At 32.4% G+C, this 23840-nt stretch overlaps 1 protein-coding gene across 1 annotated transcript in view; it reads right to left on the reverse strand.

The window, feature by feature from the left end:
* Positions 1-144: 144 nt before the first annotated feature.
* LOC110018671 (protein ALP1-like) overlaps positions 145-23840 on the reverse strand; it is a 40489-nt gene continuing 16793 nt past the window's right edge. The window contains exon 2 of the mRNA XM_020716059.1: positions 145-1534. Coding sequence (XP_020571718.1) covers positions 492-1534 — 1043 coding nt within the window. The 3' untranslated portion in view covers positions 145-491. The remainder of the gene's footprint in view (positions 1535-23840) is intronic.

The following is a 23840-nucleotide window of genomic DNA, read 5'->3' on the forward strand; positions in this document are numbered from 1 at the left end:
TGCATCTTTTTTTTTCATGTAAGTTTAAGGAGACTTGTAAAAATTGAATTTTATGTGCTAGATATGTAGATACATAAGAATTAAGTGGTATGTATATTAATCTTTCAAAGTTTAATCAGCAAGCACAAGCCCCAAAGTTTACAAATAATTTCCACTTATATGTCCAACAGGACACATAAATCTTCAGGTAGAGCATAGTTCATCATTTCATATTGTGTGATGTAAATCATGAAGCGAAACGGAGCTGAAATTACCCATCAGAGAAGGAGAAACTCAGATGTCAGATTTGATCAAAGATTAATGCTTTTTAAAAAGATCTTCAAATACAATTGAAGATTTAAAAAAAAAAAAATCAGCTGGTGTTTGCCAGCAAGAAGTACCTCTTTAGCATAAAGAGAAAAAAAAGATTAGTTCAGAAGATAACCATAGTTCGTAAATTGTATGGTAGAAAAAAAAATGAAGAAGAAGAACAATCAACATTAAGGCTCAGTTCATGGAGGAAACCTTCCAGACAAATAACGAGACAACCTATCCCTTGCAGAAACTCCATCCTTATCAGCAAAGCTGCACACCTGCTGCTTATAATTAGAATCATGGTGGTGAGACAGCACCATCTCATCCCTCACTTCATCTTCCAAATCAATAACAATATTATGCAGAATACAGCAAACAAGAATTATCCTTGGCAATTTATGCTTATCTGGTCTCCACATCTCCCCCTGAATTATCCTCCACATATCTTTAAACCTCGCCAATGCCCTCTGCGCCACAATTCGAGTGGCAGAGTGCCTCTTATTGAACTCCACCATTGAAGCACATAATTCTTTTCCTTGATAAGGTGTGAGAAGCCAATGAAGGAGCGGGAAAGCTGAGTCTCCAATTATATATTCCCGGATTTCAGATCCCTCTTTGAGCTCCGTTTTTCCGTTCAATCTCAACCCCTTTTCGCAGAGCTTGAAGAAGCCGGAGTCATGAAGGATGGCAAATTCATTCATGCTTCCCGGCCATCCAGTAACAATGTCCCTGAATCTCATTTCGGGGTCGACAACAGCTTGGAGTAGCATGCTATGGTTCTTCTCAGGATCAAGCCATACCTTGTTGGAAGAATCTGCGGAAGGCAGGCACATCATGATGTGGGTGGTGTCGATGGCTCCGCAGCAGTTTGGCAGACCCCGGACTCTCTCAAACTTGTATTTGATTGACTTGATTTCTTGTTCAGAATTTGGCCATTGGAGATGTTGAATACCCCTCTCTTCCATGGTCTCGATGAATCGCCAGGTCACCTGGGCGACAGTTGAATGGTTGAGACCAAAGGAGAGGCCGATGCTCAGAAGGGAATCGCCGGAGCTCAGTCTTCGCAGAGCGATAGCCACTTGATCTTCAATGGACATGACCTGACCATTTGCAAAGACTGCATTCGATGTCTTTGCCGTTAGATCGTCCCTGACTAAAGAACAGATGTAGTTGAAGGTCTTTCTTGAGATTTTGAAGATGGACTCGAACCTGCCTACCTCTTTGGATAAAGACAGTGATCCTATTGCAGGAAACAAATGAAGAACCAATCCATCATATAGATATAGTGAAAGAGAACTTTGTTGAATGGTTCCCAAAGAAAAATGAAAGTTGCAGCATTTACTTCAAATATTAACGGGCATAATATGCAGAGCAAAAAATAGGACTGTACATTAGAAATGGATATGGCAGAATAAAAATCTGTTAAGAGAATAATGATGAGAAGCATCTGCGTGTTAAAGAGCACTATTCTATCCATGGGCATGTGCGCACCAATACTAAGGAGATTCATAAAATACTAAGAGCAGCGTAAGGTTGATAAATGATTGTGGCAGTCACCCCAAATACTACTATAATGCCAAAGAAAGTGCCATCTACGAATTTGTTTGGATCATTTTGATTCATAGAGATAAACTAATCAAATTAATTGAAAATAAGCCATCATTCAATTAGAATTTCTTGTGAAGCAGATGATAATTAGACGTGCAATTGCTTAAAAAAATTTAAATTTTCTTGAATCAATTGTGCATTGATAAGAGCATGTCAGTGTGAATGGAGGCCACCTGCATGTTGCTTGTGGAGAGGCAAACCAAGGGGAATTAAAAAACATGTCCTAGATATTGGTACACCATATCTACATTTATAATTACTCTTAAAATTCATCAAGCTCCACAATGCTAAGTGCCATTACACCATTCAACATAGGTACTTTGATTTATTGATCCTAATTACTCACATATGACAATATTGTAACATTTTTTTTTAATCTAATGATAAAAACTTAAGATGGCAATTCCATTAAACAGTAAAAAAAAAAAAAAAGAAAGCATGCCATGAAATATGAAAAACAACTCTTTGACATTTTTTTTATCCTCAAGGTATGTGAAATTTTGTAATATTTAGTATGAATATTGTTACCTATGAAAAAATTACACAATCAAGCATAAGTGTAGTGCAACTGGATGAAGGTCACTTCCTCAATCTGATGTCTCCTATACATATATGTTAAGTTCAAGTTCCTTGTTCGTTCCTTTAACCTTTAGCTAATGACCAAATAAATTATCTTCTAGTTCCATTTCAACTTCTTTCTTCCTCTTTCAATCTCCCCATTCTAAAGCTATTCAAAAATCCAAGGTTAATTTATTCAATAAAAGTTACCTATTAATCAATATCTTAGGATAAAAAGCTAATTATACCCAATGCATGGAGCTATAACATCTACAAGGTTTAAGGAGTTCTCATATACAATCTATTTTCTCCATTTGTTGAAAAATGGTTCCCATGAATTGAATTTGGGGCTTTCAAAATATGACAGAAGCAACTTAATCACAACTCTAAGCTCGTCTCAAAAAAGATATTATCAATAAAATTTATAATGTCACATTTCTCGTTTCTTAGTTTGTCGCTCCTGATTGTAACCACAAATCACAACTCTTGGCGTCTACTTAAAGATCTTCTATGGTTTAAATATTTTACTCCAAGGATCTAACAAATTTTAAAATAAATTATATGATCAATGCTTTTAGTTGATACTTAATTTGGTATTAGAGGTGATTGATAAATAATAAGGAGAGTTTGATGCCCAGAAGGAAATCACCGGCGCTCAGCCTTCTCGGAGTGATGGCCACTTGATCTTCAATGGACATGAGCTGACCGTTTGTGCAGACCGCATTTGACGTCATTGCGTTAGGCATCCCTGACTAATAAACAGATGTAGTTGTAAGTCTTTCTTAAGATCTTGAGGACAGACTCCAACCTGCCTACTTCTTTGGATAAAGATAATGATCCTCTTTCAGAAAACAAATGAAGAAACAATCCATAATAGGGAAAGACAACTTTGTTGAATGATTCCAAAAGAAAAGAAAAAGTTGTATCATTTACTTCAAATATTAACTGACAGAATATGCAGAGCAGAAAGTAGGACGATACAGTAGAAATTGATACGGTAGACACTATTTTATTGCACCAAGGGTAAGGAAATTCACAGAATATTAAGAGCAGTGTAAGATTAATAAATGATTGTGTTGCAGTCACCCAAAATACTTACATAATGCTAAAGAACAGTGTCTCATCCACGAGCGTTAGACAAGGAACTTGTTTGGAGCATTTTGATTCATAGAGATAAACTCATCAAATTAATTGAAAATAACACTCATTGATGGCTAGAGGGTTGTTTTAATTCATATCAATAATATTTTCTTTTTTTTCTAAATATCCCATAATAAATAGCAGAGATTACATTCCTTCCATAATGAAATTCCAATCGAATGATGGCTTCTCTTAGGTCAATCTGATTGTCTCATTTAGGCTTGTGTGCCTAAGTGACTATCCACGATACCATAGATCAATAATGTGAATATACTATGGGACAATTTATCCTCTGCTCTCGTGCGCAATTCCGTTCGTTTGGTCGATAAGCTCCACCGCGATACCGTCTGGGCTTTTTCCAAGTTATTTGGCTTTCTTTACCCTCGTGCCCTCCCTCTCGCTCAGCCTCACCCCACAAGTGATTTGCCTAGGGTTTTTCTCTACTCCTTCGCTCGCCAACACATCTGGATAGGGTTTTTGCCGACGTTTGCTTCCTTATTCCTCCGGTATCCTCTTCCCCTCATATATTGTTTGTTGATTTGCTCTATGAGCCATATGGTTTGCACAAATTTTTTTTTAGATTTTTACATACATAGCACCGGTGACTTCCTTTTTTTCTCTATTTTCGGTGGCTATAACCCTAATTTTTCTATGTGCTTTGCGATTTCAATCATTTTGTGGTATTTGGTTCATGCATACATAGCGTCAGTCCCTACGTTGGTTTTGCTTTTTTTGGTATGATTACATACCTACCACCCTAAAGGTTTTGTCATTTTTACCTTCTTCCTACGTTGATTTGTTATATATGAGTGCGAATTTGAGAAATGCTTGGAGCGATATATAAATAATAATCTTTTAATTGTTGTGTATTTCATAAATATGGATTGGGGTTTCATAATAAATTTTGATCTTTGAGTGAAAATATTGAGAAAAGAATGATAGTTGGCGTTGCATTTGTTAATAACAATGTTTAAGGTGTTGTGTACGTTATGAATATGGATTGGGAATTTTGGATGCTAGCTGGTTTTACCAGCAATGTTTTGGGTGCTCCTTTTTCTGTGGGGATTTTAGAATGTTTTGAGTTCTCCTTTTTCTACATTGTTTAGAAAAATTTACAAACTCAGCACACAATTTTTATATGTTTACATTAATGGCGTTTGCATCCATAATTTGAAGTTTGAAGAATGATGACAGCCGTACTCATGCGTATTTTACTACTACACCATGATTTCCCTGTGTTCAGGATGTTGTAATGGTATTCATTTTAATGTGGTTTTACAGATTTGAGTGTTATTTGCATAAATAATGAAGTTATTGTGTGAGATATGTAAATTCATTTGAATTGTGTTGTGTATGTAAATGGACCTTGTTGAATGATTGGATTATGTGGGATTGGTGTAGGCTAGTTGGATAAAATTTTGCTAATAGAATTTTTGGGGAAAAGAAGTTTTGGATGATAGGATTATTTGGGTGAAAAATAAAACCTATAACACAAATAAAAAAGAAGTTTTGGGATATTTACATAACTATATCAGGATGATTGATGAGTTTTGGGATATTTACAAATAAAAAAGAAGATTGTATATTTTTGTTTCTAATGCATGGATATTTATTGTATAAGTTCTTTTTTAAGTAATGCGTATTTCTTTCCATTTTGCATGTATTTTTCTCCCACTTGGATGATCGATGAGGCAACTGTGGGTAATATATGCATTCAAATATTGCATGTCTTTTTTTATGGGTTTTGGAGGTTTATGGTGAGATGTTTGACCTATTTAGGTTCTTCTGAATGACCTATATTTCGTTATTGGTTGGTGTCACATATGAAATCTTAATGAAGGCAACCAAATTCCTCTCCTTTTTCAGTATTATGGTTTTTGAGGCTCTTCTGGATGACAATTTTTTGATGATATGTATATGTGACACACACGGACTTAGTATTACGTGGGTAGGCAACCAAGAACCCTTTTTTTATAAAGTTCGTTGTCTTCTTGTAGTGACAGATTCGTTGGTATACCGAGTTCTCAAAGACATCACTGCTACATAAATCATTAATTAATTACTTCTGTTATGAATTTCTACTATTGTTATATCTAACACAATCTGTTTTTAAGCCTTCAGGAAAGAAGAGCTTGAAGATTTCCGGTACCTTCAGAGGATTGCGCTGCTACTACAGACTACAATGTTCTCTCCTTACTTCGCGGCAGCCACATAGCTACGGGAGAAAATTTTATAGGTATCCATGGAGAAGAGCCGAAAATCTTGACTTCTTCAGGTTGGCAGATGGTTGTAGGATTCCACTGCCAAGAGTAATTGGGCATGGAGAGTTTGCTTGGAGGACGGTCTATCTTGTGAAATACACCAACTGCATTTTAAAAATAATATTATCATATTATTGATTGTTATTTTAGTATTTCTTTTTTAATTTTGATAGTTTTGATACTCACTGTTTAGTGAAGTGTCTATTTTTATTTTGTAATATTCAAACTGAATATTTGCTTTCAAGTATGGGATGAGCTAGAATAAATAGTTCTGTTGTAAACAACATTACAATACAGGGATGAAATTGTGATTTGTCCAGAAAACAGTACAACACAGTTGTTTTCAAACTGCAAAAAATAAACAGATAATCAATTTATCCGCAACAGCTTCCTGACACATGTTACTGCGCAACAGCTTATTAATAAATTGCAACTACCCCAAACATATCCTATATCATAACAAAAAATATCATGATTCCATTGGCAATGATAGAGCAAGGTTTGGCAAAAAAAATTGTGAGACTCATCAATAAATTGTGTCCTAACCGACAGCTCTCGATTATATCTTGGATCAATAATTTGAATATATCACATCATAGGCAACAATGCCAATGACATAAGTCTATCTATGGTGATAGATGAAAGATTTGGTGAATAGATTAATGGGACCGAAGGAATAACTACAAGAAGGTTAGCATCATTTTGAAAGTATCTATAAAAAGCATCAATAATATGTTACAACCTTAAGTGGATCAATTCCTCTTTAAAAAAGGAGCATTTTAAGATGAGTGTCTTGTAAAGTAGTTGAATATTAGAGATGCAATTGCTTAAAAAGATTCAGATTTTCTTGAACAAATTGTGCATCAATAAGAGCATGACAGTGAGAATGGAGGACACTTGCATGTCGCTTGTGGAGAGACAAACCTAGCAGACCAGAAAACTACATCCTAGACACGGGCGTAACAAATACAACCATTTTTGCCATTGCTTTTGCCTCTTCTATCGTGTGTGGCACCTTGCCACACATTTGGTCTATCCTATATCCTCACCTATCGCTAACCAACAACTCTCAGGCGCATTGGTTCATGACTCGTGAGTTGTTTGAGCTTAGCTTGGTATAACATATCAGATCTTATATAGGGTTTAACAAGTAATACTAAGCATATCTAGTCAGTGATTCAGTTGAGCAAGATCAAACCGAGCGCTAGTTCAATATTTCAGCTTTGCTTTGGGATGCATGTATAAAAAAAAAGTTGTGCTGAATCTATTAAAAACCTTCACAATCTCAGAAAATTACAAAATAAATCACAAATGTAAGCATTAAAAAAATCTCCTTCTGTAGGAAATAAAAATCAAAACACCTAAAACATAGCTCAAATACTTCGAGCATCTAGAGTATCCTGAAGTCTTAACACATTCAAAACTCAACTAATGCATTCTACATTTTCATCTTCTAACACCAACAAAAGGAACACCTTGTAAAGAGACACATTTATAATTACTCAAACTCACCAAACTCCACAATGTTAAGTGCCACTATACCAGTCAACATAGGTTCTTTAATTGATTGATCCTAATTACTCACATAAGACATCTTGGTAACATATTCTTTTGTTTAAATCTAATAGCACAAACTTAAGAAGAAGGAAATTTTATTGAAAAATCATTACAAAAATAGAAAGCATGCCATCAAATATGGAAAATAACTAACTGACATTTTTCAGTCCTCAATGGAATGTGAAAATTTGTAATTTTTAGTATGAATATTGTTACCTATGAAAAATTACACAATCAAGCATAAATGTAATGCAGCTAGACGAAGGTCATCTCCTCTATCTGATGTCTCCTTTACATCTATCTTAAGTTCAAGTTCCTTAAACATTTCCTTTTATCATGGCTAATGACAAACCAATTTATCCTCTAGTTCCAATTCAACTTCTTTCTTCCTCTTTCAATCTTCCCCTTCTAAAGCTATTCAAAATCCAAAGTTAATTTTTTCAATGAAAGTAACCTATTAGTCAATATCTTAGGATAAAAAACTCATTATACCCAATGCATGGAGTCACCAAAATTACAAGGTTTATGGGGTTCTTATATGTAATATCTACATTTGTTGAAAAATGATTCCCGTATCTTGAATTTGGGACAAATAAAGTACAATAGAAGCAAATTAATCAAAACTCTAAGCTCGTCTTCTAAAATGATATTATTAATAAAATTTATATATCACATTTCTCATTTTTTTGTTTTTAGAACCTAATTTTAACCACAGTCACACTCAATTGTTTCTATTTAATGATCTTCTATGGTTTAAAATATTTTATTCCAAGGATCTAACAAATTTTAAAATAATTTCTGTGATCAATGATTTTAGTTGATGCTTAATTTGGCATTAAAGATGATTGATAAATAACTATAAAAAAAATTATTTTCACATCCAATGCTTATTTTAGTGCTAAAGTACTGGTCCTAAACTGTATGAATATTAACATTTAATCTCAACTCCAAAGCAAAATTTGTGAGCTATATTTTTTTAATATTCTTGTGTGTTTGAAAAATTATTATTACATGTATATGAATTATATTAAGTGTGAGACTTGCTTATTTGTTTTTTTTTCTTCATCATTCAAATTTACTTCTATCCAATTATCTTCTTTTCTATTATTTTTTATTTTTTTTTAAAAGATCTTTCATGATCAACCACATCAAAATAATATTAAAGCCAAAGAATTTTAGCTCACTTAATTCATAGACTTCTATGAAGAAAGTAAGTTCTTTTAAAATTTTGAATCCATTCATCAACGAATTTAATTTCAAGATGTTTCCTCAAATACTTCTCTATTTTTCCTCTTTACATCCAACCAAAGATCCACTTTTTACCGTGAAAAGACAGCTAATTTATGTGTACATAATAACATTATAATTACTTTTGTATATACAATAACCATAATAATCTTTGGTGGGAGTGGGTAACTAACCATGGAATATAAAAAAACTAATACATCTAAAGGGACATTATATTTGTGAATACTTTTGTATGCTCAGATACTCTATTTCTGAATTTTATGCAACTTAATAAAATGATAAATATTATTTAAAATTATTTTAGGTATTATAGAATATTTCTAGTATTTTTTCTTCTTTTATGTATTTAATTTCTATTAAGAGAAATAAATTAAAATTATGTTTTCCATTAGGATTATTATATTTATAATATTTATCACTTTATTAGAGTATTGCTATGTTAAAATTTGAAATAATTTGAATTATCGCTGTAAATCTATTTCTATAAATATGGGTATAAATACATTGGATTGGATTTTCAATTAATTAATTGAAAGTTTAAGTTAAATTTTTTTTTCACTCGTGAATTCCCTACTCTATTATATGGTGTCATATAATAAGTTTAGAGTTTTTAATGTAAAAGAGTTGAGACATAAGATGTAAAAATAATTACAATACAAGCTAGTAATTCATAGTTTTAGCAAAAAAAATATATATATTTTTAATTTAAAGACAACAAAACACACTTTTTTTCCATTCCAAAAGATGATGCAATGCTCGTTAAAAATCTAAAATTCAACAAGGAAATAATTGTTGATAAAATTTAGCAGCCTAACCTAGCCATACACCATAATATCCAATTTATAAACACTATCATAATGCGCTTTAAAAGGATTTATGACAAGAAAGAAACATGTGAAATTATGAGAAAAGAAGCAATAATTGCAATAGTTGACATTTTACAAAATGAGATGCTATTTTTAGATATTGTCAAAATTGAAACTATTAAATTAACAAATATGTATTTTTTCATAGATAAAAAAAATATTGTAAATATAATAAAATAATTGCAAGAAAGTTTGATAATGAGTTTAATAATAAAAATATATCATAGAATCAAAGAAAGAAAATTGAAATGAATAATAGCCCTAAAATAACATTATAAAACTTAAAAGATAAGAAGTTGCCAATCTTTCAAATTATATTCTTAAGTGAAAAAAACAAAACTTCATGTAGATTAAAATTGGAAGTTGTATTTAAGAAAATTTCAAAAAAAATTTGAATAACTCTTGAAATAGATCATAAATAAAATGAAGAACTGATGACATAATGAAAAGGTAAAGAGGCTATTAAGGGAAAAAGATCAATTCTAGAGAATGGTGATAGAAAATAGTATTGATGCATACAATAGTTGAAAGAACCTAGATGGTTAACAAAAACAATGAAGCCAATATATAATTATTAATCCTAGTATGGTGGACTTAATATGAAAGGAGAGAAATAAATATACATTTGAATGTAATACAAAAAAGGGAAGGGAGAGAGAGAGAGAGAAAAAAGATGCATAAATTTTGATCAAGTTAGGCATATCAAGAATACATCTAATTCAAAATTAGCTTAAGATAAGATGGAGATGATATTTTGATAAATTATTAAAAGAGCTTCATAGTCAAGAAGTTAGAAGAGGAAACCTAACAAATGTCAAATATATGCTATATTGATTAAAAAAAAAATGAAGTTAAGATAGTTCTGAAGATAATGGATTCAGGCAATACTATAGGTCAGTATGACATGCCTATAAAAAATTGTTAAGTAATAGAATTTTCTTGAATAAATTGGTAAACAACTTTTAAATAAATATTGAAAGAATAAAAATATACCAAATGATTATAGATGATACATTTTGATGGGAAACTGGGAAACTTCAAGAAGGCATATAATGATAACGTGATAATTATAGAAGATTCAAACTTAGGGGTTGTCAATAAAAGTTTTAAGGTCCGTTTGAGGTAGCTATACCTTATTAAAAAAAAGTTGTGAAGCAACTGAAGAATTATCTCATGTTCAAAAAAGATGCGGTGGCTATTACAAATTTTTATTTTTTTTGAAAAAGTCATACCACAGTCAGAAAGCTATCACTGCACCTAGCTAAAACCGGTGGGAAAATGCAAATTTCAGTGACAACTTTTCGAAAAAACTATCAAAATGCAATTTATCCAAATAGACAATACTGCAAGGCGGTGTCGCACCGTCGCCCCAAACGACCCTTATTGAGTATAGTTAAATATAAGCATAAGAAAATCATGTTGAAGTTATATATTAATTAATATGATTTTACAAAAAGAATCTAGGGATAATGTGAATTTTGTACTAATATATTTGTAAAAAAATGTAGAAAAGAGGAATGAAAGATTATGGAGATGACTAGCTGTAAGGATAATTTTCCAGTCTTCTTGTATAAGTTATAGAGATGCTCGGGAATGTATCATAGTATATGTTATTTGCAATGTCCTAGTTCTAATAGATGAAACCCCCTTAATACAATATGTTTCAACATAAGTGTTTAGAAGAGGTTGGATCTTGGTTCAAGAAGTGACTTTCAACGAAGCATATTTGTTAAGCGTGGACATACTTCTTGCAAAAAATATTTCCTCAAGCTACAAGGAGTTTCATAATACTCATAAGCAAGATAGTTTAGCATCTCAATTATTTAGTAATATATTTATTTATAAGTTTTAATCAATTACAACACAACTAATTAAAATAATTTATTATCCTACTAATCATTAATATTTTTGGTTGTATTGGATCTTTGCATCAACAACCTATGACTAAAAAATAATTTTCTTGTTTAATCATTTGATTCAAGGATAAGTAGCATAACTAATTCTACTAATTAAATATATTTTTTATTAAATTATATATATTTAACTAGGTTATTCTTTTAATCATATATTGAATGAGTAAATAAATTAATTTATTATTCTAAAAATTAATTAATAAATTAGGCTAATTAATCAATTAATAAATTATTCTATAATTGCATTGATAATTTTTTAGTCTAATCAATACTTAATGACATACTCATCAAATTTATTCTTAATGAGTATAATTACTTTAATTTAATTAATATTCTTATTATTATTTAGTCCATAATAAGTGCTATTTATTCTAATTAAAAATTTAATTTAACTTTTTAATTATTAACTAACACTTAGCCAAACAAATCTTTACATAAGCAATTTTTATCAAGCAATTATGCTAATCATCCAATTTATTCATAATTAACCTAAATAGGCCATACAAAGCTTATAGCATTTTATTATTTTTTTTGTTGACCGCTAACCCCTACTTTTGAGGTCAATCACAAAGTTCATTAACGAATCTCTCAAGTATAATTCTTTCTCACTTTATAAAAAAAAGTTCTTATTTCAAGAACTCATTTCTATCACTTGTTTATCAAACATATAGTTAAATTATGTTTTACAATAGAGATTCAAGCACTTTTGGGTGTAATATTATAACAAACTACTACATGAGTAAAACCAATACAGAACATTTTCTAAGTTAAAGTGCCTAGGATACTTATCAAAAAAATATATGATGTGCAATCTCAAAGAACAAAGTACATAATTATTAATTAATATTTGAAGATCAAATAATACTAAGACCGATATGTTCAATTATGTTGAATTCACTTTAAAAGAAAATCTATCAAGGAACATAAACCTTCGAGAGATAACCTAGTGTAATTAAAATGAAGTGAATTTTTAAAAGTAATGCGAGATTAGGAATAATATGAAGATTTTAAATGTAGATTTAATAAAACTACATTAATATTTGGACAATAAAATAACGTTAAGGTTCATGTGTTCAATTACGATGAATGACATAGAACTTTGAGAGATAAGCTTAGGTATTCAAATAAAGTAACTTTTTAAAAAGTAATTTGGGATTATGAATAATATGAAGAATTAAATGCAACTTAAATAAAACTAAAATTAGACTGCTATGTTGTAAGAAGTAAAAAATTAAGCAATAAAAAAGTCACAAATAATTGTTAAATCCAAAATTGTTTGGTTGAATCTAATCACACCTTGAGGCTAGAAGCACAAATCGGAAGATATACCAAGAGCAAAGATTATTGAACCATTTAAGAGAACTTGATTGAATTCTTCACAAAGGAGAATCAAACCGATCAAAAGAATGCACAAATTGGGGGTGGGGAGAGAGAGAGAGAGAGAGTCAAAGCTTTGAGATTTAGGATTGTGAGGAATTTTGTGCCTTGAATTGCTCAAGTCACGTGTCCCAAACCTATGACTTGGCCACTTTCTAGATAGGAGTATAAGTCTATGCTACGGCATGGACTATATATGAAATAAGTTATTATGAATGCATTCACATTTCATTCCATAGCCGACTATAAGTCAAACGTATGGTTGAGCTTTGGATGAAATCCTTGCTCAAGAGTAAAACAACAATTTGAGAAATTACTAGATTCAACTTCAAAAATGTGCTTGGAGGGATTGAAAAATATTGCACTTTTGAGAGTAAGAAACATCTCTACTAATTTAATGAATTTTTGCTCTTCAAAAACAAGTCGTCAATTTAGAATTCAATGTTATAATCCATTTTTCTCCTAGAAGAGGGCATCCATCATTTGTTGATGATCATCTGAGTATTCTTCACTCTAAGTGACATGAAAATGTAAAAATCAATTTTCTCACAATCCATCAAGTATATTTTGATTTACCAGTAACCTAAAAAGGCATAAAAAAATTTCAACACTAAAATAAACTATGGCATAAATTATAGGAAGAAGGTAACTATCATCAGGACAAACCTAGTTAAAACAAGTTAAGTTAGCACACATCTTTTGTTGGAAATTTAAAAAGATCTAACTCAACCATTGAGAGAGAAACGAACAAAAACAAAAATTAAGAATTAAACTATAATTTTACTATGAAGCTTTCATAGTCTTAATTTTGACCCACGATTATATTTATGCAGCACATTTTCTTTGTAGGACAACATTGGGTTCCATAATTTGACATCTTTCATTTCCCATTGGGTTTTCTATACCATATCCACTTTGAAATCTAAGTTGGGTATTGGACTTCTTGGATAAAGCCAAATTCTAGTAGCTTTTAGTTCTCGATGCAATTTGGCTCTACCAAGTTGTAGTGATTTATCATGTCTTACTAGATATGATTAATGCCAACATCAAGCTTGTCAACGAGGGACTTGTTACGCATATACGGGAGTCGGAAGGCAACGTAAACGTCCTATAAATAGACCGGTCTTGGCGACAATGCGAGGGGATTCTATTAAGGGAAGAACCTAGGGTTTGCTGTCTTTATGCATATCTTTATGTGGCTGCCGTTTTCTTTTCTTCTTGTGGAGTTCCTAGTTACATCTATGGTGTGTGAGAGCCGACCTACCTCTCGATAGTAGGTCAACCGTATATCTTGCTTTTTTCCCTTTGATTGTTGTAAGAGCAGCCCTTGTTTGTGCTTCTTTCACCTATTTCTTGCCATTTCATGTGATTTGTTCATTGATTTTGGTGTCAAGAGATATCAAGACCATACAAAGATGTGGACATTTGACAACAAGAAACCAAGAGGATTACGTTGAAATTCATTGTTGAAAAAGGTGTGCCAATGAGGCCTGAGGATATTTCGATAAAGAGGAAAATATCTAAACAATAGAGAGTTTGGGTTACTATAAAGGGTAATTGAATAATACAACATCCTAAGTATGGGAATCAAGTACAATGCAAGATAAAGTATTATGCCATGGAAGCAGCCTCATGAACCAATATCAAGATAAAGTGATATATGATGGAAGTCATCTCATGAACATAAGGGTAAACTCTATAATTTTATCAATATGGTGGATGGGTCTATGATATGTAAGATCACTAATGAAGACATTAGTTAAGTGTAGGAGGTTATACAACCCTTTAACTAAGACGAAAATTCACACATTGACATGTATTTTAATATAATAATTAAAATTTCATCAAAACTTCAAATTTAAGTATGCCCTTGTGGGCGTTGGATAGTTACACAGAATAAAATTGTATCGTGATTAAGATAAAGTAGATAATATATTAACAGTTTATTCACCCATTTTCTCTTACATGAGTCATAAGGCATCCTTCCCTATTCTTATTTCTCCAGGAGATAGAAGTTCTATGGATGGCTTCGTGATAGTCTTTTTGGTCGCAAATTTTAATGATGATAGAAGTTCTATGGATGGCTTCGTGATAGTCTTTTTGGTCGAAAATTTTAATGATGATCCACAAATGGTTTTTTGATATAGATCACATGTGCTAAAAACACCTGACTATATTTCTCAACATTGATATGTGTTGGTGAGTTATAGAATCTCAACCAATGACTTCGGTTGCCTCAACCCCAAGACATATAAAAAAGATCCTTCATGAAAGCATTTGCCAGAGCAACAACAACTAGAGATCTTCCATATCCAACATATTGCTCTTCAAGTGAATAATTAACTATCAAAGTGACTCGCTTAGCACTCTCCATACGTTCAACAAGGAATATAGAATTCTTGCGCAATTTTTAAATGCTTACAAACTAAGTAATAATGTGTAGCTTAAAGTCAGAAAAAAAAGGTGATGCAAAAAAAGGGAAAAACATGAGAACCATCACATGGTTCCTTCTTAAAGGTCATGAGGAGTTGACGGAACTAAATGGTATCTCTAACAGTGAGGAGACAGGTAGGGATTTCAAGTAACAGTGATAGGGATCCAATGACCCCTTCCAGAAATTTAGAGCAATCATCTTAAACGTTGGCAAAGGCTACTCTTTAGCGATTTCCAAAGAGAAAGCATTGGTTGAGTTATTTATGTGCTTTGATGGTTGCCGATGTAGAGTTTTATAGTTCACAAAGGGAGGTAACAGATGTCTTAAACAGATGGTGTATAAGTCAACACGTGCCACTGTATATTGCTAGTGCCTAGGTGACAGAAGGGATACTTGTTGGAGAGAAGGCAAACAAAAATGAGTAGTAGCAAGAATGTAAGCACTCAAAGATGCTTTAGCCCGTCTGAGTAAGACAATCCTCTATCTTTTAGAGGTACTATAAAGTAGCATGGTCATCACATCTCTTCCTCTAAGGAGTTTGCTTACCATTGGGCCTCAAATCTAGATTCTTGGTATGAACTACAAGAAAAATTCAAGGGAAGTGGCAAGTGAAAAGAATTAAATCATTTTTTGAGAACGTGATTAGCCCTTTTATGAAGGAGAAAACGGAATCAAGCAAAGGAAAGCAAAGATTTAGAGCAGGCGATAAAAATGAAGCGAGCCAAAGTTCTAAGATTTAGGATTGCCTAGAATTCCATCCCCCAAATTAGGTACATGGTGAGCATATACCTAACAGTTGGCCCCTCTTTTAGGCAAGATATAAGTTCAAGTATTCATGATAGGCTATATATAAATTTGAAGAATGTAAAGTTGGTCTAATAGATTGATGTAGCTAATTGTATAGAAGGCGTGAGGTCAAGTCTCTGGATGAACTCCATTGATTAAAAACTTGTTTGTTATACTAAAAATGGAATGCATAAAAAAATAATATAGTATAAAATAAATGTAGATTGTTGAAAATATTTTTTAGTTGTTCGGTTGAATGCATAAGAAATACAAGATATTACATTCTGTGTTTACTTTGAGAAAAAATAATTCAATGTAAAACTCAACAACATCAATAGTAGGGCGGCCAGTCGGCGACAATTGTAGTGGTCAATAGTAAGCGGCGGTAGGGCCGGTGATGACTTGCACCAAAAGTAGAAATGGCTAGCAAGGGCTGATGGCAAACAACAACGAACGGAAGAGTGGCAATAGTAGGCAACCAACAAGCGAGAGAATGATAGTGGCCCAAAACAGTGATTACTGGGGAGCTGGAAAATCTTCACTTTTTATTGTAATTGAAATTAGGTTAAATAAAGTGAATTTTAAATAAATTACGAATGAACTGAATATAAAATTTCAAATTTCTCAAAGAATTACACTACAATTGCTTTTCTTCCAAGCAAACACATAAAAACTCAAATCCCCTGCTATTAATTTGCATTCAAAAAAGCACAAAATTAACTATCCCTAAGTTTCAACACCAAGTGCCATCCGTTTGTCATCTATTGAGCACATTTGCCAAGTATAACAAGTAATACTAATTATTTGTTGAGTCCTGTTGACAAGTATTATGAGATGAAAATTGTTTCTAGGGAGTCCTCTCTAAGCCAAGCTCCTTTGAATATGGGTTTACAACATCCAAGTTATGTGTGGAAGAAATATGCTTGTTAAGATGGAAGTTCAATAGAATAAGATGTATAAAAATGATAAGTATAAACTTGAGTTTTGTATCCAATGTTTTGAAAGAAAAATTTCAAATCTTGGTTTGCACATATGTAAATAATGTCCATGATTCTATATGAGGTTTTGACTGTCTTATAGTTTGTTATTCATACATTTTGTATGTATAAATATATGTATTTATATACATGCCTGCAAATATAACATAAACTATATTTGTTATTTATACATGTGCATGCATACCCTGGGTTTAAATGGTAGGGAATCAACATATGCACCTAAAAAAGAAGTTTCATATATAATTGGAGTTAAAACCCTAACAGTATCGTTGAAATATATATAAAGTTCAATTCTTAATTCTATATGTTTATTTTTTTGTAATTATGATCTCCTAAAAGCACTTAATGTTGAATCTATAATGTTACAGGCCCCGCTTTAAGAAATTTGGAAGCAAAAAAGAAAAAGTAACAAATATGTACAAATTTACACATTTCAATTCATGTAAGATATGAATAAGCCATTTAACTTTATTGTCTTTAAATTTCAGAATAAAGATGGACATTATGTGATTATAAACCCGTGATGTCTGTCCCACAATGACTCCCTTAAATATTAATATTTCTGTGTTTGGAATACCCAAAAGCAGTCCTTGAAGTCTATTTGAGTAAACATTTTACAAGATAATCAAAATTTTTTATTTTTTTTTGTGGTTAGACTACATTCAAATGTTAGACATCATATTATGCCTTTCTGCAGAGAACTAAATGTAACAAAAGAACATGAAAAGAGGCAAAGATCAAAATTTGCAAAGACCGTGAACATCTAAGAAATAAATCACTAGCATAAAGTACCTAAATATCTAGAGTGCTCTCTTTTTCAAATGGATTTACTGAATATGAGCAAAGCAAGTATGAGGTGATCTAATGACACAACGATCCTGAAGGCAGAACATAGCCCGCAAGAGGGATGATATGAACAAAATATTTCATTCGGTCAAGGAAAATAACATCTGAAAGATCATATGGTTTAACAACTCATGCTGAGCACGAGGTCACTATTAAGTCGGCAAATATTTTACAATAAAAAAAAACCAAATCCAACACAAAACCTTAGAGATAATTTAATAACAGAGAAGAGCCAGAAGATTTTGATGATACAATTCTTCTATACGTGTGAAGGAGAATACTATAGCTATACAGTGACACAACTATCACAAGTCACTACTGAAAAAATCGTATGCACTAAGTTAATTTTAGATTGACTCACACAGAGGACCAAACCATTTAATAAATTAAACTAGCGTACTAATACATACAATTACCTAACTTAATTTTTAGGTGAACTCCCTTGGAGGGAGGATCAAACTAGTGCATTCAATGACTTGACTTGATTTTTATGACCTTATTTGCACTTTGAGGTGCGCCCTCATAATAAAAGTTTTATTTTTTTAATAGATCAATTTTATGCAATAAATTATTCTTCAAAATTTTTTGGTAGTACTTTGAGATAATCATTAGTCAAACCCTCACAACTTTGGGGCTAGAGCACTTTAAGGGAATTGTTGTATAAACTAAACTAGAACTTAAGCTCCGAACTTTACTTTGCTCTTTAAGTATGTGCTTAGTATTATGAAATCAAAATCAATACTAATAAATATCCATATTTTCTACAATTAAGCGTAAATACAAAATTATTATTTTGGATTAGATCTTATATTTTGATGATAATGAATTGATCTCACAGTTAATCTTTTTTAAGAACCCAGTTTAGTTTTTTGATCTTAATGTATGTATAATGTACTTTTTTATTCTAATCAACAAGTCTTAATGAAAATACAAAAATGAAAACATTGCACTTTATTAAACCTAAAATATAGATCAGTTTCACCTTCATAAGAAAGCTCAAAGTTAAGGATCATCCAACCTTCTCTCAAGATTCTCTCCTAGGAGTCTACCTTTGTTCTCGGATGCCGTTTTAAAAAAAATGACTCTTGAACTTCAATATATCCTTTAAATATTATCATTTATGATATGCCATTTATTATCTTCTGTAAGTTTTATCATTGCTTGGAATGTAATGGAAATTTAGATGGCACTTGTTTATGAACACGTGGTTGCTCGGCTTGATGATTATCATAATGCTATTGAGCTGAATGATAGGTCTAAGGTGCTAGATAGTTTTCTACCGATAATTAATCTTTAAGTTGTGCACGACTCTGCACAATTTTTTACTAATTATGAATTTGATAAGTAGGGAGACACTTTTCAATCTAGCATTTGGCCAAAAGTAGTGGCAAATTTTTGAATTATATTTTAGTGTATATAACCTTATCCTTGCATGTCATAAAAGCTATTTTCATGATGGAGGAAATGCATATGTAATATTTAAAATTTTCAAATTTATAAAACTAACTCACAATACTTCTATTTACATTTCTTCCACCCAATACTTAAAAGCATAACAAATTTTCAACTTTCAATTTCAATGATGTGCTAAATTCTAACTTACTTGATTTCCGCACATAAACATTCAAGTTAAGTAGTTTTCTTAAATACTTGCATATTAGTTTTGCAATCATTAACTTCACATACGTAAAAGTTTGTAATTAAAGTTAGTGCATGCACTTTGTATAAAGAAGAATCATGCATCTTTAAAGGCATGTGCCTTCTGAAGTCCGTGGCTTCCAAGGCTTGCGGCCTTCTAAGGTTTATGATGTACCTGTATCTTTTAAACCTTGTAGTTTTCTGAGATTTTTGAGTGGAGACTTTGTCAACCACTTGCTCTAACTGAGTCTTCCTAGTGAGGACTTTGTTCACCAATAGCTTCACATCAAGATTTTCCTCATGGCCTCTTCTTTTAGGGGCATGGTAGCTTTTCATCAAGACTTCCTATTGAATATTGCCTCCTGGGCTCGACTTTCAAAGGTATGGGTGGAGGTTTTGTTTACAAATTGCCCTCAAGGAGACTTTCTAATGCTCCTTTCTAATGAGTAATATATACACTATTAGCTTCCCATTGAGACTTATCTCTTGTGCTCGTCTTCCAAAGGTATGGGTAGAGACATTGCCTATCACTTGCCTTTAAGGGAGTTTTCTAGTAAGAAATATATCCACTGCTAGCTTCTCATCTGGACGGTGAGAAATATATCCACTGCTAGCCTCTCATTGAAACTTATCTCTTAAATTCATCTTCCAGAGGTATGGGTAGAGACATTGTCTGTCATTTGTCCTCAAGAGAATTTTTCTACACAATCTTTTGTGAGAGAATAAAAAAAATTTCATTGCAAATAAAAAAATGTTCATTGAACAATAGTTCTTTAAAGCAACAGGAAAAATCTTGCTAGAAATAAAGCTAGGAACTTATATGCTAGGGTGAAAACAAAAAAACTTTTACTCAAGTAAGATAATTTATAGTTGTATTTGTCATTAGATAATCCCGATGATTTTCTTCTTGTTCTCTTCATCTCGTTCTCGTAAGTAGTAGCTCGGGTAAACTTGCGTATTAGACGTTCAATTTCTTCTTTTAAGTGAAAATACATTTCTATTGAATGCCCTTTTATATGGTGAAAATGACAATATTGAGATTAATCTCCACCATCTAGAATTTTTAACAGTCTAGCCACTTGACAACATCTTCATCATTGATGGTTATCAGGACGTTCACACGTGACGTTGTGACTGACATGTATTCTTTTCCAGATCGAGTCTCAAGTCATCGATACCAAGTCAAGGAGGGAAATCACGGTTCCCATGTTGTTCGAACTTCTTTCATTGTGAGGTTTGATCGGCATCCCTAATATTATTCCCGTGCTTGCCCCCAAATTACTTGAACTATTTCTTGTGTGCACAGATAATCTTATTTGCAGTGATTTGAGCTCCGACGTAATGGAAAAAATAGACGTAAGAGCAAACTGTCTCCCGCATCAATGATGAGTACAAATTTTCTGGGCAGAGCCCTCCAAGAAAGATTCCCTTTAGTAGTTCAAGATCACCCCTAGAATTTGACGAGCTTTAGTATTCCTTGAGCAATTCCTCCTCATTCTGGCAAATTCTTGATAAATGTGATGAATCTTTGATGTTCATTTTATTGTTATGAGTTGAATTACGAATAGTATGACAAGCTCATTAAAGATATTGACAGTGGAAACTAGGAGGAAGCGTAACTAGGTATGAGTACGACTTTTGAAAGTGGCAGGGAACACTTGATAGAGAAGCGCATAAGAGGTGCATTAAATGTGCATGATGGATCGATTGTGGTCAACGTGCTCATAGAGGTCAATTACTTGGGATCCTAAAACTCATTAAGATGGGGTGTTGGAGGACCACCTCGACCAAGGGAGAAAACTCTTAAAAGTTGTGAAGAGCGGGGAAGCTATCCCCATCCCCAGAGAGAACTCTTCTTGAACCAAATATCGTAGCTCGTTACAGATCAAATCTTCAAAAGTGACAACAAAATATGATTAAACCACGTTTCCCGTGTGCACTGAAGTGTTACTGATCAATCTAGTTGTGCGATATTGATGAGTGAGACTTACACTATCAAGGCAGTCGAAGTTATACAGTGAAAATGTTCCATCGCGTAGAGGTAGCCCGATACGAGTGTGCTCAAGTAGGGCATTTCCTGTCGGCTGTTGGACTACCAGAGCAGGCATCTGCTGTCAAGCCTCATGTAAGAGCTGAAGGATCTCATCCAGTAACTCCTCCACCTTGCAAATTTGATCATCTAAAGAAAGGCCCAACGCACCTTCATTGGTAAAATAGCATTTTCCAGGGTGGGAAATGATAAAAGTTTGACCTCCTTGGCTCCATGATTGTCCTCTCGAAAGGTTGGTGTTAGAGCAAGTTGTTCTGTTGTTGTGGTTGTTGTATCTGGTGGTCATTTTACAAGTTTCACAAGTTCTTTGGTGGTGGGATTGTCTTTCCCATAGAATGCACTGAATGATCCATGCTAGAGAATTTGTGAAGGTAGAGTCATGAGTTATTATCTTAGCATTGCACGTGAATCTAACACGCACTCGGTAAAATTTATAGATAGAAGCACAGAAGTTTTCACGTGAAACCCCAGAAAAGGAAAAAATTATTGGGTCTAGCCCAATTGAAATGATCCACTATGAGTTGGTGATTACACATACATGTCCTTTTCTTCACAAGCAGGAAAGCGTTACACGGTTTCTCAACTTACAACAGTCGTACATAGAAGAGTTTTTGCCTTATAGTATAGAGCAGTTGCAACGGGGAGTAGTTGCTAGAGCTTCATTACAACATTTTGGAGGTTAAGGTTAGAATGATGTTTGGACTGATGCATTCCTCTGTAGGATGCTTTGTTAGTTTCAGTGGTTACTTCTCACTCTGCAAAAAAGCCTTGAATCTGTAAGGAACTTCACAACAATAAGTAGAGGGGCGGCCAACGGCGACCAAAAGGTAGCGGTTGAAGGTTTTTGGCAGCTGCAGTAGCAGGAGGAATTTACCTGATCTTCGAAGCATAAGTGATGTTGTACTTCGGCCCTTTCTCCAAGCTTCTGTCTTTTTCTAGCTTAGGATTTAGGTCCCCTCTCAAAAGTTGGGTGGACTCTATTTATAGATTTTGAGAGAAGTCTCTATGCGAATAAGAAAGAAACTCAAACCACTCTATCAGATGACCAAGAAAAATTTCTTCGATCAAACAAAGTTTGGTGAATATTTAATATCTTAATGATGTCAGAATTGAGCGGTTTTGGGCTTGTTGAATTCATCTTGCTGAGACACTCGATTTGACTATAAGCTTGTCATATTTGGAATTTGTTTGCTTTTTTAATTATGCACTGAAACTTTTCAGAAGTGATTTAGCAACTTGATTTGAGTTGATTAACTCAAATTAGACCAATTTTAGTTCCATTGGGTCAGTCTTTTTGAGATTGTCAGTTTGACTATAAGTTCGCTAAAATCGAAGTTCTGAATGATTTGTAATTAAAGTTTGAATATTTCGTGCTTAAAAAATTATCACGAGATTCGTGTTATGCTTCGAGATTCATATCGGAAGATGAAAATTTGTTGATGGTGTATCAATTGTTATCATCATATTAGACATCAATTTAAAAGCATGACGTGCTAGATTTACACACTATATTATCATTGAGATTTGATAATAAATTTTGATAAAATTCTTCTTTTGATAGTATATTTAGCAAATCATCTAATATTGTTGTTCATATTGTATGCCTCGATACTTTATCATTTATGATTTAATAAATAATAGTTATTTGTTGGGTTTGATTCATCAAATTAACTTGATATTTTTTATAACATATTCTATTAAGTCGTTTGGTGGACTCTCATCATAGTAACAAATTTATCAACAATAAATTTTAGTTGTTTATATCTTGGTTTTGTTTGTTCTCTAGTCTGATTTTAAGTAGTTTTGCTTTTGCAGTTGTTTTCTTTCGGGTTATTTTCACTAGATATAATCCTACATTTTTGTCGAACATGTACTATATGTTTTAATAATTGAAAATAAATTTTCCAACATACACTTATTATTTATCTTTTTGTATATGAATTTTTCCCTTTTTTCTTCAATACAAAATAATATTATATACTTTGATCATGTCACATAAAATTAAGGTGTACTGCTTTCTAGACTCAAGATGTGGTAGTAGCAACGCTAGATATCTATAAAAATTGTTTGGTCAATCTAATATGCCTATAAACAAATGGTTCTTAACTAAAAATAATCATTTTATGGATATATTAAATCGCTAAAAATTTAAATTAAAAATTTATAAACTAAGAAAAAAGTGATTTAAATTTAGTTAAAACATATATAAGAAAAATCCTTACAAAAAAAAACAGAGTAGGTGAAAAGATATATATAGTGTGAGAAG

This window comes from Phalaenopsis equestris, unplaced genomic scaffold (assembly GCF_001263595.1).
Source record: "Phalaenopsis equestris unplaced genomic scaffold, ASM126359v1 Scaffold000030, whole genome shotgun sequence".
Classification (NCBI taxonomy): domain Eukaryota; kingdom Viridiplantae; phylum Streptophyta; class Magnoliopsida; order Asparagales; family Orchidaceae; genus Phalaenopsis; species Phalaenopsis equestris.